Source organism: Mastigoproctus giganteus, chromosome 6 (genome assembly GCF_048544385.1).
Source record: "Mastigoproctus giganteus isolate SK-2022 chromosome 6, ASM4854438v1, whole genome shotgun sequence".
In the NCBI taxonomy this organism is placed as follows: Eukaryota; Metazoa; Arthropoda; class Arachnida; order Uropygi; family Thelyphonidae; genus Mastigoproctus; species Mastigoproctus giganteus.
The window spans coordinates 157,574,050-157,587,256 of NC_143580.1; the positions used below are offsets into that span (position 1 = coordinate 157,574,050).

At 36.6% G+C, this 13,207-nt stretch overlaps 1 protein-coding gene across 1 annotated transcript in view; it reads left to right on the forward strand.

The window, feature by feature from the left end:
* LOC150084682 (ribokinase-like) overlaps positions 1–13,207 on the forward strand; it is a 124,408-nt gene that overhangs the window by 92,526 nt on the left and 18,675 nt on the right. Inside the window, exon 7 of the mRNA XM_090375426.1 lies at positions 5,890–6,078. Within this exon, the coding sequence (XP_090231552.1) occupies positions 5,890–6,078 (189 nt within the window). The remainder of the gene's footprint in view (positions 1–5,889; positions 6,079–13,207) is intronic.

Here is a 13,207-nt window from a genome sequence, read left to right on the forward strand (position 1 = left end):
AATAGCGAGGGTTTACTGTATTGCTAATGCTTTTGCTTCTATCATAAGCAAACTTGTTTTTTGTTTGATTTTCTATCCAAACAGATGACAGCCGTTCCATCTCTTCCAGTTCTTTGTGTCTTAATCTAATGAATTTTAATTATGTTCACTTTGAGTTGTTCCTGCTATAAAAGTTGTTTTTATTTTCTCTGCATTCTTTGTAATTCTCGGCATTGCCTCATTCAGGCCTGTAGCACGTGCAATATCACATGGTCTTTCATTTTGCTCAAAGCGTTTCACATTTTCATATTTTTTCTCTATTGACAGAGGCAGACTGGCCATAAGCCTTACCGGGGAAACCCCGGTGGGGTGCGATTTTGGCCATAAACCATAGTATGAGGCCACTATAAATTTTCCCGGGTAAGAATTTTTGACCCAGTCCACCTCTGTTTATCGATAATTGCTTTTCTTTTTCTCTCTGAATCTGCAGTGTCTTCACCAGTACGCCTCCTTTTCACACCTTTTAAGTATTTTACTCGTTTTTAGGGAATAAAGCACAATTACAAAATGAGGAGGCACGCTTGATACGCATAAACAAAGCTGCGTGCATGTAGCAACTGAATAAACAACACCATAAAGGCAGAGATACACTATTAACACCTCACATTTCTAGGGGTTACTACCATAAAACAATAAAAATTCAGTTGCCTTTCTGCTAGTGGAATCTGTTATAAACTGGTAGTAAACTCGATGTAATTGCATTTGCGATTATACCAATAGCTGGAGTTGTGTTGGTCTTTACGTTATTATGGTGAAATGTGTTTCCCCTTCACTGATATAAAAAACATAAATACATTTTCAGAATCTTCTCTTTATTCCTATCGTGTTGCGTTCGGTTGGGGTGATTCTGCATTCGACTGCCATTTCTTGTAAACACAAAGGCGAATCGTGCATAAGCCAATTTGGTTCGTGTTATATTATAAGATATCGTTACCGTATTTATAAATAGTGTATGATCGAATTCGTGTAGTGTAAACACATGTTATACAAGGACTGACTGTATATGGCTTGACCGACGCGATCCATTTCTCTCGTGAAAATGATGTAATTTCCAACAAAAGTTGAGCACGAATTAGAACGCATATGACAGTTGGAATACAAATTCTTGTGTATGTGTGCAGCTCATGCGCAGCAAAGTTGAATTTTGTTCATCTTTCGCTCTCACTCTCCGCCGTTGCACCGTATATCGATAACATATGAAAAACGACCTTGAAGATAGTGGGCGGCAGTGTTGCCAAACGAAAAAAATCAAGAACTGCGTAACTCTGAGTTCGCATAAGTTGGGGTATTACTGTACTCTGATCCAAGCCCGAGGCGCGATTCAAACCCGTGACTTTTGGGTTGCCAGGCAGACACTTTACCCACCCGGCTAGCCCGGTCGGCTTCATACAGCTATTTCCCATATTCTTTCCATGATGTCTTTTTCCTCGTATAATATTTTACCATTCATATCTTTAAATCTTCCTGGGACTCTTTTTCCTTCTGCTGAATTTCTTTTATGATCCTGTGTATTCTGTTAATGTCGTGTCTTTTATCCAGGTGCTCAATTTCCTTCACGTTCATGCCATTTTTCTTTTCCTGACTACATCTTTTTCTTATAGTAGAGTTTAACACCTTGTACTCCTCTCTATCACTTCTTTTTATCTTTATTCTCTGTTCTATCATACTCGGGGTTCTTTCTGAAATCTATAGTTTCCTTTTTTATGTTCTTTTATCCTGTTTCCTCCTCAGCTGTTTGCTGTATAATTCCTTTAAACCTACTCCATCTTTCATTCAGTGCACCTTGTGTTGAATTGCTAGCTTTTATTTTTCTCTTTAGTTTATCATTAAATACATCTTATGTCAAAATTCTTCTAAATTTCAATTTTTGTTATTGCCACGCCTTTTTTAAAATTATTATTTTTTTTTAATCTTTTTTAGCTTTATCCCTACAGATTAGTTGGTTGTAGTCTGGGTCAGTTTGCACCTGTCATAGCTTTGCAATTCTTCAGTGTATTTTTATATCTCTAGTTATTATAATGTAGTCAATTTAGTTTCTAGTAATTACATCAGGTGCTATCCAAGTGTGTTTACTATTAATTTTTTTCCCAAACCAGGTGTTACTGATCCATAAATCATATCTATTGCAAAATTCTACCAAATGATCATCTCATTCATTCCTTCCCTATGGGCTTTCTATATTTTGATCTCTACCCTATCCTACTTTTGTATTCTTATCACCCATTATAATTACAGTCTTTAATTTCTTTTTCATCATTGCTTCCCAAAAGTGTTGGTAGAATTCATTTATTTCTTCTTCAGTGCTGTCTTAAGTTGGTGCATATACCTGGATGATGAGTAGATCTCTCTCTCTCTCATCTTTCCTCATTACAATTATTCTTTCCGATCTCCTCCAGATATCCTTTCTGTAACCAGTTGTGTCACCTTCACGATAAAAATTGATTCCTCTTCTTTTTATTCTTTCTCCTGCAGTGAAGGCTCTGAAAGTTTCTCCTTCCCAAACTGTAGTGAAATTTTTTTTCTTCCTAAAAGGTTTTTGATATTCCCTTTATTTTTATAACCATTTTCTTAATTTCCTGACACACATTAGCTAATTTACTTATTGTATTCATACCTTGAATGTTCCATGTGCCCATCTTCTATCCTCTTCTCTCTTGATTTACCTTACCTTTTTATCTTTTCCACATCTTCTACTGTTTTTGCTTCCTGGAGTAGCCAATTTGGCAGAATTAGCCTCACAGAGAACTGAAAAGCGCTGATAACCAGTCAGGTCACATGACAGGTTCAGGTTTATTTCGAAATTCATCACAGATTTCATACTAGGACTATAACTATACAAGTGTCCCAAGATCCAAGTACAGTGGTTTATAATCAGCGTTTTCCTTCTCTTAGGTGGATTTCTTTTCTGGCTGCAGAGTCCCACTTATCCTCGCTTTAAGCAGCCTAACCTTGCTTTGACATAGTGCCATCCTTGAGTTTCTGTCATATTTTACAGTTAACAGTGCCACCTGTTTGCCTGCCACACCCTGCTGGTACAGTGGCTGACTGTTTAGGACTGCTTATTTTTTTATGCACAGTTACTCACCATATCTGATCTGCATTCCACTATCCACAACCCATGGAACCCTGCCTAGAAACAATCAGCTCTGCTGGGTGGAAATTATTTCAACCCGGTTTGAGGCTTTCTGCCCTGAGTGGTAGTACTCAACTGAAAAAAAAGTAGCAGAAGTCTTCACTAATGGAGAAGCATTACTTATTTCCAGCATAAGGAGAGAAGTTCATGAGGGATTTCACAATATCAGATGGTACAGTAATGATGCCAATATACAAACTTCAGTTTATCTAAAAAGTTTAACTATGTATTAGCATTAGCATATGATGCAAGAAAGCAAGCTTATACAGCATCAGCCAAAAAAATGCTTCCCATTTCACCTATCCATTCACTTGAAAAGTTTGTTCTAGTTCTTCCTTGAATTTATTTAAGCTAGCAACTTCCACAATGAAAGATGGAAGTTTATTCCAGCAATCTGCTGGCTAAAGGTAAATTTCCACACATCTGTTTTCCAACTGTTGACCTGTACTTCCGATCTCCTATTCTTAATGGCATTAGTGCCAGTGTATACAACAATGACACCATTTGTACTCTTAAAAGATATCTGCTCTACAACGTTATCAACTTTTGTCCCCTGGCAGACATACCCTGTTCCTATTCTGCCTAACTTCTTTGCACAATATATTTCCCATTTCTCTGACAATAGAGTCACTGACAACTAGCTCCTATGGGACCAGTGCACTATGCCTTGGGGATTGCCGCCGTGTTGCCTGATGATCAAGTGCAAGCTCTGGCATTGATATGGGCAGCTGAGAGTGAGAGCTTGATAGGCATCCCCCAATTTAAATCCTTCGAGGGCATCCACCCTGTTCTTAAGCTCTCATAAAGACCCATAACAACACTGAGTTGGCACCTCACATGATGCAATATCAAATAATGATGCAAATGCACTAACTAATGTCATAGTGTAAGTTAATTTTATTTTTATTTTTAACATAAATGAGGAAGTTAGGAGTAATCATTATCAAGTAACTCCAATTATTTCCTTGCGTTAAAAGTTTTTTTCTTGAAACTGTTTTTGTTTATCACATGATGGGTATTACTATTATACAAATAACAGCATTTGATTACAGTAAGTGCGATTAACATGTTTCGTGAGCATGGACTGTGGTATACACAATTGTCTGCAACAATATTTAATAGCATTCCTTCAGCATTTAAGAAAATTTCAGAGTAAGTGGCATATGTGGCTTTCTCTTAACACTCTCAGCTGAACACGTACTACAAGGACAATTCAGGAAATCTGAAATGAGATCAGGAAAACTGTTTGAATTATCAAATCTTGATATCACAATGCCAAGATTCTGCAATTAGAACTTGCCACTACCCTATTTGGCGATACATGATGATGTGCTCCCTCTCACTCTCCCTCTATTTTTTTTCTCATCTCTTCCCCACCCATATTATTGTATCATCGTATTTAAAATATACTTAGTAAAAAAAAAATTTTAAAATCAGTTTTTATCAGCAAGGCTATAAATTCTGAAATAAAAATCAAATAGCAATATCTTTCTTGATAAAAAATGATAGTCATCGAATGAAAGCCAACTTATAACAAAATTTAATATTAATGGCTAGCAATATATTTCTCATTAAAAATTATAACTGCTTAATATACTTATGTACAGTAACCAGTGTACAGATCACTGGTTATTAGAATCAGCCACTTTAGAGAATCAAATTTCAACCAATTCAAATCAATAAAATGCACTACACTTTCATCATTTATTAGAATCACATCTTCGGTTATAAGAATCAATTTTGAACGTCTCTGTGATATTTTTCTAAAGCACATTTCTGGAGGTTACATTTCTAGAGGTCAAAACAATTGCATTTCTGTTTATTGGGCCTTTTTGTTTGTACAATCTGTTATAAACGGTAGTTACTACAGATTTGAAGAAGAAGAAATCGCCCAGTCTGTTACTGATAATTTCACCACGGTGGAGGAAAATGAACCCAAACGAATTCTAGTTGCAAAACAGCAAATTCATGAAGCTATAGCTGTCCTGAGGAGAACGTTGAAAGAAACTGGTGCAAGTGATCGTGAATATAGACAATGTTATACAATATTGAAAAATCTATAAATAGACTTTGTAGTGATAATATAAAACAATATAAAATAAGTGACTATTAAAAATTATAATCATTTTACAAAGTGTTATGTTTAATTTGTATATTAATTAAGCTATGTACCTAAGTATTGTATCAATTTAATTTTATTTTACTAATCTGTGGATAATATTCGTCCGATTTTCACGCACCATTTAATTGGTAATAAAGTGTATCTTTATTTTTATAGCCTGCAGATAATATTCGTTGATTTTTGCTTATTAGAATTGCCGTTTATTAGAATCAAAATTCAATTTGCCACTATAACCGGTGCTTACTGTATTTTTGACTTTTTATTTTTGAATTGAATCTAAGTTTGAATTTTATGGGCCACTCTGAGTACATTTTACATTGAGTAAATTTATTCAGTGACTCCTGTTTTTTCCCTTTAAATACATGACAAATCAGTTGTAATTTAATTTTCTTAAAGGCCAGAACTAGACAGTATTTTAAAACTGTCTGATAATTGGATTATAATTATTAATAGAAATAGTGAATGAAAATAACCACTGAGTGAAAATTATGTTATCAAGCTCACAAATTAAAGTTCAGCTAACGTGAGAGCTCAGTTTATATTTTATCTGTTCAAAATTTGTATTTTTTTAAATAATAAAGTGATATTATAATAGGCAGAAGCAGCCACAGGATGTCCTATACATCATGTTTGTGATGCTGAAAATACAGCTAAAGCTCTTTTAACAAAAGGATGCACAATAGTAATTATTACACTTGGAGGAAAAGGAGCAGTATTTGCTTCAAAAGCAGATCCAGATCCTGTACATATACCAGCCAAGGAAATAGAGGCAGTGGATACAACTGTGAGTGTTATTTGGCCTTTTTTTTCCCTTTAATATCTATATTTTTACCTTTTTTTATTAAAAAATTTTGTAAAATTTAGTAAAGTAAACAGGATAGCTGATAGCTCTCTATACATTCCCAAATAGCCAGTGACACTCAGTTTTAAAGGTATGGAATACTTTCTTGCAATTGAAGTCAACATTTGTCATAAGACTTGCTCAATTTCCCCGGGTATCCTTTAATTGCTTTGAATTTTTTTATTTGAATTAAATATTTATTATTAAATTATTATTATATATATAATAATTATATATCTATCTACACATTAAAAAATATTTATTCAAGCCAATGGGAGAAGAGGGGCAGGGCAATTACATCACTACAAATGCGTGTGTAAATTATTACATAGGTCATTTCCTGATTACATTTTGATCAGTGCGTTATAATATTAGTATAATGTTATTATTATACAAATAATAACAAAATAACACTCAGTTTTAAAGGTATGGAATACTTTCTTGCAATTGAGGTCAATATTTGTCATAAAACTTGCTCAATTTCCCTGGGTATCCTTTAATTTCTTTGAATTTTTTAATTTGAATTAAATATTTATTATTAAATTATTATTATATATATAATAATTATATATCTAGTTGCAAAACTAGATTAAAAAATCTACACATTAAAAAATATTTATTCAAGCCAATGGGAGAAGAGGGCAGGGCAATTACGTCACTACAAATGCATGTGTAAATTATTATATAGGTCATTTCCTGATTACATTTTGATCAGTGCGTTATAATATTAGTATAATGTTATTATTATACAAATAATAACAAAACTACAAATATTTATAAAAAACTAAACTGTTTATAATCATACCTCTACTATATTGGGACGATGCTTCATCAGCTGACATTAACATAAAAAAACATTACAATGGAACATCAAATGTTGCCGGGCATGTTCATGTATTAGACAATGAAGCATGCACGAGGTCAGTGAACGTTAAATGGAACACGAATGGGTTACTGGACAGAATCAGACACTTGCTGTTGACAATGTAGAGTGCATACATGGGATGCATGCTAACATTCGTCGCTTTGTCAGACAACTGCCTCCATTAACGTTCACCAACTTCAAGAACTTGCTTCACTAAGACATGACCACACCCGGCATCATTTGATGTTCCTTTCTAACATTTTTTGTATATTAATATCAGCTGATGAAGAGACCCATCGTCCCAATATAGTTTGTATATGTGTAAATATTTTAGTCCTGCACTTTCAGATGCAGATTTTTTGTATATTAATATCAGCTGATGAAGAGACCCATCGTCCCAATATAGTTTGTACATGTGTAAATATTTTAGTCCTGCACTTTCAGATGCAACAATATTCCTCATGCATTATGGAACCCAAAGCAAAAGGCCTTTTCCTAAGTGACCTATGTAAACGCAGGTAAATAATTACATAGTAATATTTATTTGACCTTAAAAATGCTGTGTGGTGGGGGATGGGGCCAGTTGCAGAAGAGAGATGTGGATCACATGGTACAAGTGGGCGGGGCAATTATGTCACTACAAATGTACAGGTAAATAATTACATAGGTCATGTCCTGATTAGATATCAATCACTGTGTTTCGACAGGTGTTTTATGTAGAAAATTGTGCACAGAGATTGGCGAAGCCCCCTAGTTATTATTATTAATTATTTGAATACTTAAAGATGTAACTACCATCACGAGTAAAGGGAGGGTTTTTGCTTTCATAGGTGACTACAGTTGACTCAGACAGTTTCTAAATTATATGCAGTGGAATCAACTGATGTTGCCATCAGCAAATTCTAAATGGGAAGTGTTAAAGGAATTAATCACAGAAGCCACTGGGCTTTTCATACCAACTAAGAATTACTCTGAGGTATAGGCCTAAATGGATGTCTGATTAACTGATGAAACTCATGGCAGAGAAGAGAAGTACATGGGAAGCATGTAAATTATTGGGTGTAATCAAGACACAAAGGAGGTCAGGTAGGCGAAGAAAGATTGCAAGAAAGCTTTGGAGAAGGATGCAAGGAAAAACAACGAAGACTTCTTTACTTAGGTAAACACTAAAAGGTAGGGAATGAATTATATTGGTCCACTCAATATTGATGTTTGATTGTTGATGATCCTGCTCAGATTGCTGACAAACTGAATGACTATTTTGCATCTACATTCACACATGAGGAATTCTTTAGGGAAGAGAGATGCCGAAAGTTTATCAAACTTTAAGAGATGGCTAAATGATTTTGTTATAATTTAGAAGAAAATTGTTGAAGTTTAAACACAAGAAGGTGGATGGGATCTATCCAATTATTAAGTTAAGGGAGGCAGCAAAGAAAGTAAGCAAACCATTAGCCATAATTATGAGAGCATCCTTGGATTCAGGAAAGGTTCCTCTGGACTGGAGATGTGTGAATGTATCCCCAATTCACAAAGGGGGATCAAAGGGTGACAAGTGATTACAGACCTGTCAGTGTAATCTCTGTTCCAGGGAAAATAATGGAGTCAAGTCACTGGTAAATGAAGTAATGCAGGATCATCTAGACAAGACTGCAGTTATACTTCAGACACAGCATGTGTTTGTTAAGGGGGGGAAATCTTGTTTGAACAATTTGATTGGATACTACGACGTGGTCACAAAGGAACTGAATGCAAAAAATAGTTTTGATATCATATACTTGGATTTCAGGAAAGCTTTTGATAGTGTTGCACCTGAAAGACTACTGTATAAATTGGAGCAGTGTGTTATTAAGGGCAAGTTTCTGCACTGGATAAAAGGATGGTTGAGTTGGAGAAGACAGAGTGGTAATTAATGGACAGTGTTCTTCATGGACTAATGTTACTAGTGGAGTCCCTCATGGTTCGGTATTGGGCCGTTTGTTGTTTTCTGTATTTATTGATGATATTGATCAGGCTTAATGTCCAAGTTTGCAGATGATGCAAAGGTTGGCAGAGTGGTTAATGACAGTATTCTACCGCAACAGGATCTAGAAAAGTTAAGCAGACGGGTTGCTAAGAAATGGCAATTGAAGTTTAATATTGATAAATGAAAAGTACTGCATATAGGTAGCAGTAACTCCAGAGTAATGTACCAAGTGTCTGGTACTACAACCAGGTACGAAAGAAATCTGGAGGCAGTCACATATGAAGTTCTGTGAGCAGTGCAGACAGGCTGCCAGGACAACTCATTGGGTTTTGCCAATGATATACAGGAATTTTGCTAGCAGGGATAAGAGGTGATTTTATTGTACTTTATAAGTAGCCTTATAGTTCTAGTTACGCTGGTTATTTTTAATTTAGATAAGTTTTTGTAGATTACTACTTAATATATGTAAAACCGTTGTTTCGTTCGAATCTTGCAGCCATTGTTTTTGTATAGAGAGTGGTAGGGAATTCAAATTTTTAATTATGGTAACTGGTATCTCTAATGTAAAATTATATAGTGTAGTAAAACTGCAGCCATTATCAACCCACTGCAGGTTGGAAGCCTCCTCAATAATTCACGTTGAGGGAAATGGACCATAATCTGTCACGCTAGCCCGTCACCACCAAATACGGAGGATATAAAGGTCAGGGAATGACCACCGCATATCCCGGAGCAATATGGCCTTAGTTGCTAATGCTACTAAAAACCAAATAACAACAACAACAACTGTCACGCTGGTCCAGTGCGGATTGGCAGAGACCGTATTTAGCAGTCGGGGGCTTGAACCCCGGTCTACTCAAGGAGCGTGTGCTACTGCACTCCCGCTCCTGACCACTGGGCTACGAAAACCTTTATAGTGTAGTATTGACAATTAATTAATTAAATTTATTGATCTTATTAATTTAAAATATTGTGCCCCAGACTAGAACAGCAAAGCAACGGGCACAAAGAGTGCTGTGACTCGGGAGAGAACTGGGGGGGGGGCGATTCTCCAACGCATCACAGCCTAAAAAAAATGTGCAACTTGTGAAATGTTTACCTAACTCTAGGCAAGGAGGATGTCTTTGTGTGTACCAGGTGCAGAGAGTGTCTAGAAATTGGGCGTCTATAAGAGCTTGAGGTGTAGGGTAGATGCCCTCGAAGAAATTAATATGAGGGGCCCGTCAAGCTCTCAGCTGCCCAACTCAACGCCAGAGCTCACTCCTGTGCATCAGGCAACACAGCGGCAATCTCCAAGGCAGAATATGCTGTTCCCAAAGGAACTAGGTATTGTTAGTGACTTTATTGACAGGGAGACGGGTAATATATTATGAAAAAGGATAGATGGAATAGGACCAAGGTATGTCTGCCAGGAGCAAAAGTTGATGACGTATATCAGAGACGTAGTGTCACACAGATATAAGGAATGCAAAACTGAAATTTGGGGAGTTAAGAAACACATAAAATCCAAGGAAGTGAAGCCAGTCGACATCGCTGGACAGTGCAGTGTCGAGTCAGTTTGCTGTGACATAATCATTGGGAAATCAAAATTTGAGAGTAGGAGTGTGCTATAGGCCTAATGACTCTGATAAGTATAATAAGAAACTGTACAGGGAAATAGAGTGGGCCAGTAAATCAGAGGGTCTTATAATGGGGAATTTTAATTTCCCAGATATTGACTGGAATTTGTGGGTTGGTCACTCACACACTAGCAAGGCTTTTTTTGTTGATTTATTGGATGATTGTTTTCTAAATCAGCATGTTCGGGAGGCAACTAGAGGGAGTAATACTCTTGATTTGATTATTAGTAGTGATTCTTCATGCATTAAGAATCTGCAGATATAGGAACCACTAGGTGGCAGTGATCACAGTGTGCTGAAGTGGGATTTACTCAAGCAGGTAACTACCATCAGGGGTAAAGGGAAGGGTTATCGCTTTCATAAAGGCAACTACGATGGTCTGAGACAGTATTTAAATTCTATACAGTGGGACCAACTGATGATGTTACCAACAGCAAACTCAAATTGGGAAGCATTCAAAGAACTTATCTTGAAAGCTACTAGGCTTTACATACCAACTAAGAAATATTATTCAAGGTTTAGGCCTAAATGGATGTCAGATGAACTAATGAGACATATGGCAGAGAAGAAAAATGCATGGGATACATATAAATTAACATGTGACACAGAAGCCTATGAGTGATATAAGTTGATCTGTAACCAAGTTACAAAGGAGGTTAGGCAGGCGAAGGCAGATTACAAGAAATATTTGGCAAGGGATGCAAAGAAAAATGGCAAGGAGTTCTTTAATTATGTAAACTCTAGAAGGAAGGGGATGAATCAGATTGGTCCACTTGATATCGATGGATCAACTGTTGATGACCCTGCTCAGGTAGCTAACAAACTAAATCAATATTTGGCATCTACATTCACACATCAGGAGTTATTCAGGAAGGGTAAACATAACCTAACCTAACCTAACCATAGATGAAGTAAACACTGGCAGTGAGCTAGATGATCTTGTAATAATTGAGTAAATTGGAGGAGAAATTGTTGAATATAAATACAAGAAAGGCACCTGGGGTGGATGGGATCAATCCATTTATATTAAAGGAGGCAGCAAAGGAAGTAAGCAATCCGTTAGCCATAATTATCAGAGCTTCCTTGAACTCAGGGGAGGTACTCACAGACTGGAGATGTGCAAATGTAACCCCAATTCACGAAGGAGGATCAAAGGCTGACACAAGTAATTATAGACCTGTGATTTTAACTTCTGTTTAAGGAAAATTAATGGAAGCACTGGTTAGAGAAGCACTGCAGGATCACCTTGACAAGAATTCAGTTATAGCTCAGACACAGCATGGTTTTGTTAAGGGAAGGTCTTGCCTGACCAATTTTATTGGATACTATGATATAGTCACAAAAGAATTGGATGCAGGGAATAACTTTGATATTATATATTTGGATCTTAGAAAGGCTTTTGATACTGTTGCACATGGAAGACTGCTGCACAAATTGGAGCAGTGTGGCATTGGTGGCAAATTGTTGCTATGGATAAAGGGATGGTTGAGTGGCAGAAGACAAAGAGTGGTAATTAATGGACACTGCTCATCGTGGACTAATGTTATTAGTGGAGTCTCTAAGGGTTCAATGTTGGGTCCATTGTTGTTTTCTGTATTTGTAAATAATATTGATGATGGTATATCAAGCTTAATGTCCAAGTTTGCAGACAATACAAAGGTTGGCAGGGTTGTTAAGGATGTTATGCTGCTGCTGCTGCAACAGGATCTGGAAAGGTTAAGCAGATGGGCTCAAACTGAGAAGTGGCAAATGAAGTTTAACATTGACAAATGTAAAGTACTAGATATGGGAAACAGCAACCACAGAGGAACATATCAACTCTGTGGTACTACACTGACAGTGGTAGAGAATGAAAAGGACCTGGAGGTAATTGTGCAGGCAGATATGAAGTTCTCTGAGCAGACAGGCTGCAAGAGTATCTCATGGTGTCTTATCAATGATATACAGGAATTTTTCTAGCAGGGATAGGGAGGTGATTATTCCCTTGTATAAGGCAATGGTCAGGCCACACCTTGAGTACTGTATACAGGTCTGGAGGTCTCATTTCAAGAAGGATGTAGAGCTGCTGGAACGAGTACAGAGAAGGGCAACAAGGTTAGTGAATGGAACGAAGGGTTGCTCTTACGAAGAAAGGCTTAAGTTTTGCAAATTACAGTGTCTGGAGACTAGGCACTGGCGAGGTGATCTGATAGAGGTGTACAAAGCCTTGAATGGTTTGAGCATACTCAAGTCTGATGGGATTCTGCCTCTTGCTTAGAATAATCACCTGAAAGGGCATAAATTCAAATTGAGGAAGGACAGATGTAGGATAGATGTGCGGAAATTTGCCTTTAGCCAGCATGTTGGTTGGTGGGACAGACTTCCATCCCTTGTTGTGGAAGTTGATAGCCTAAATAAATTTAAGGCTCAGCTGGACAGGTATTTTGAACAAACGGTGGGGTGAAGTGGAAGAGTTTTTTTTTTTTGGCTGATGTTGCATAAGCTTGCTTTCTTGCATCATATGCCTCTACTAATGGTAATCTACAAAGATATTCTTTCAGTGTTTGCATTGCATAAACAATATATATTGCAAAAAATAAAAAAGAAAAAACTGAAATATGCCTGTATGTTGAAAAACAGAAA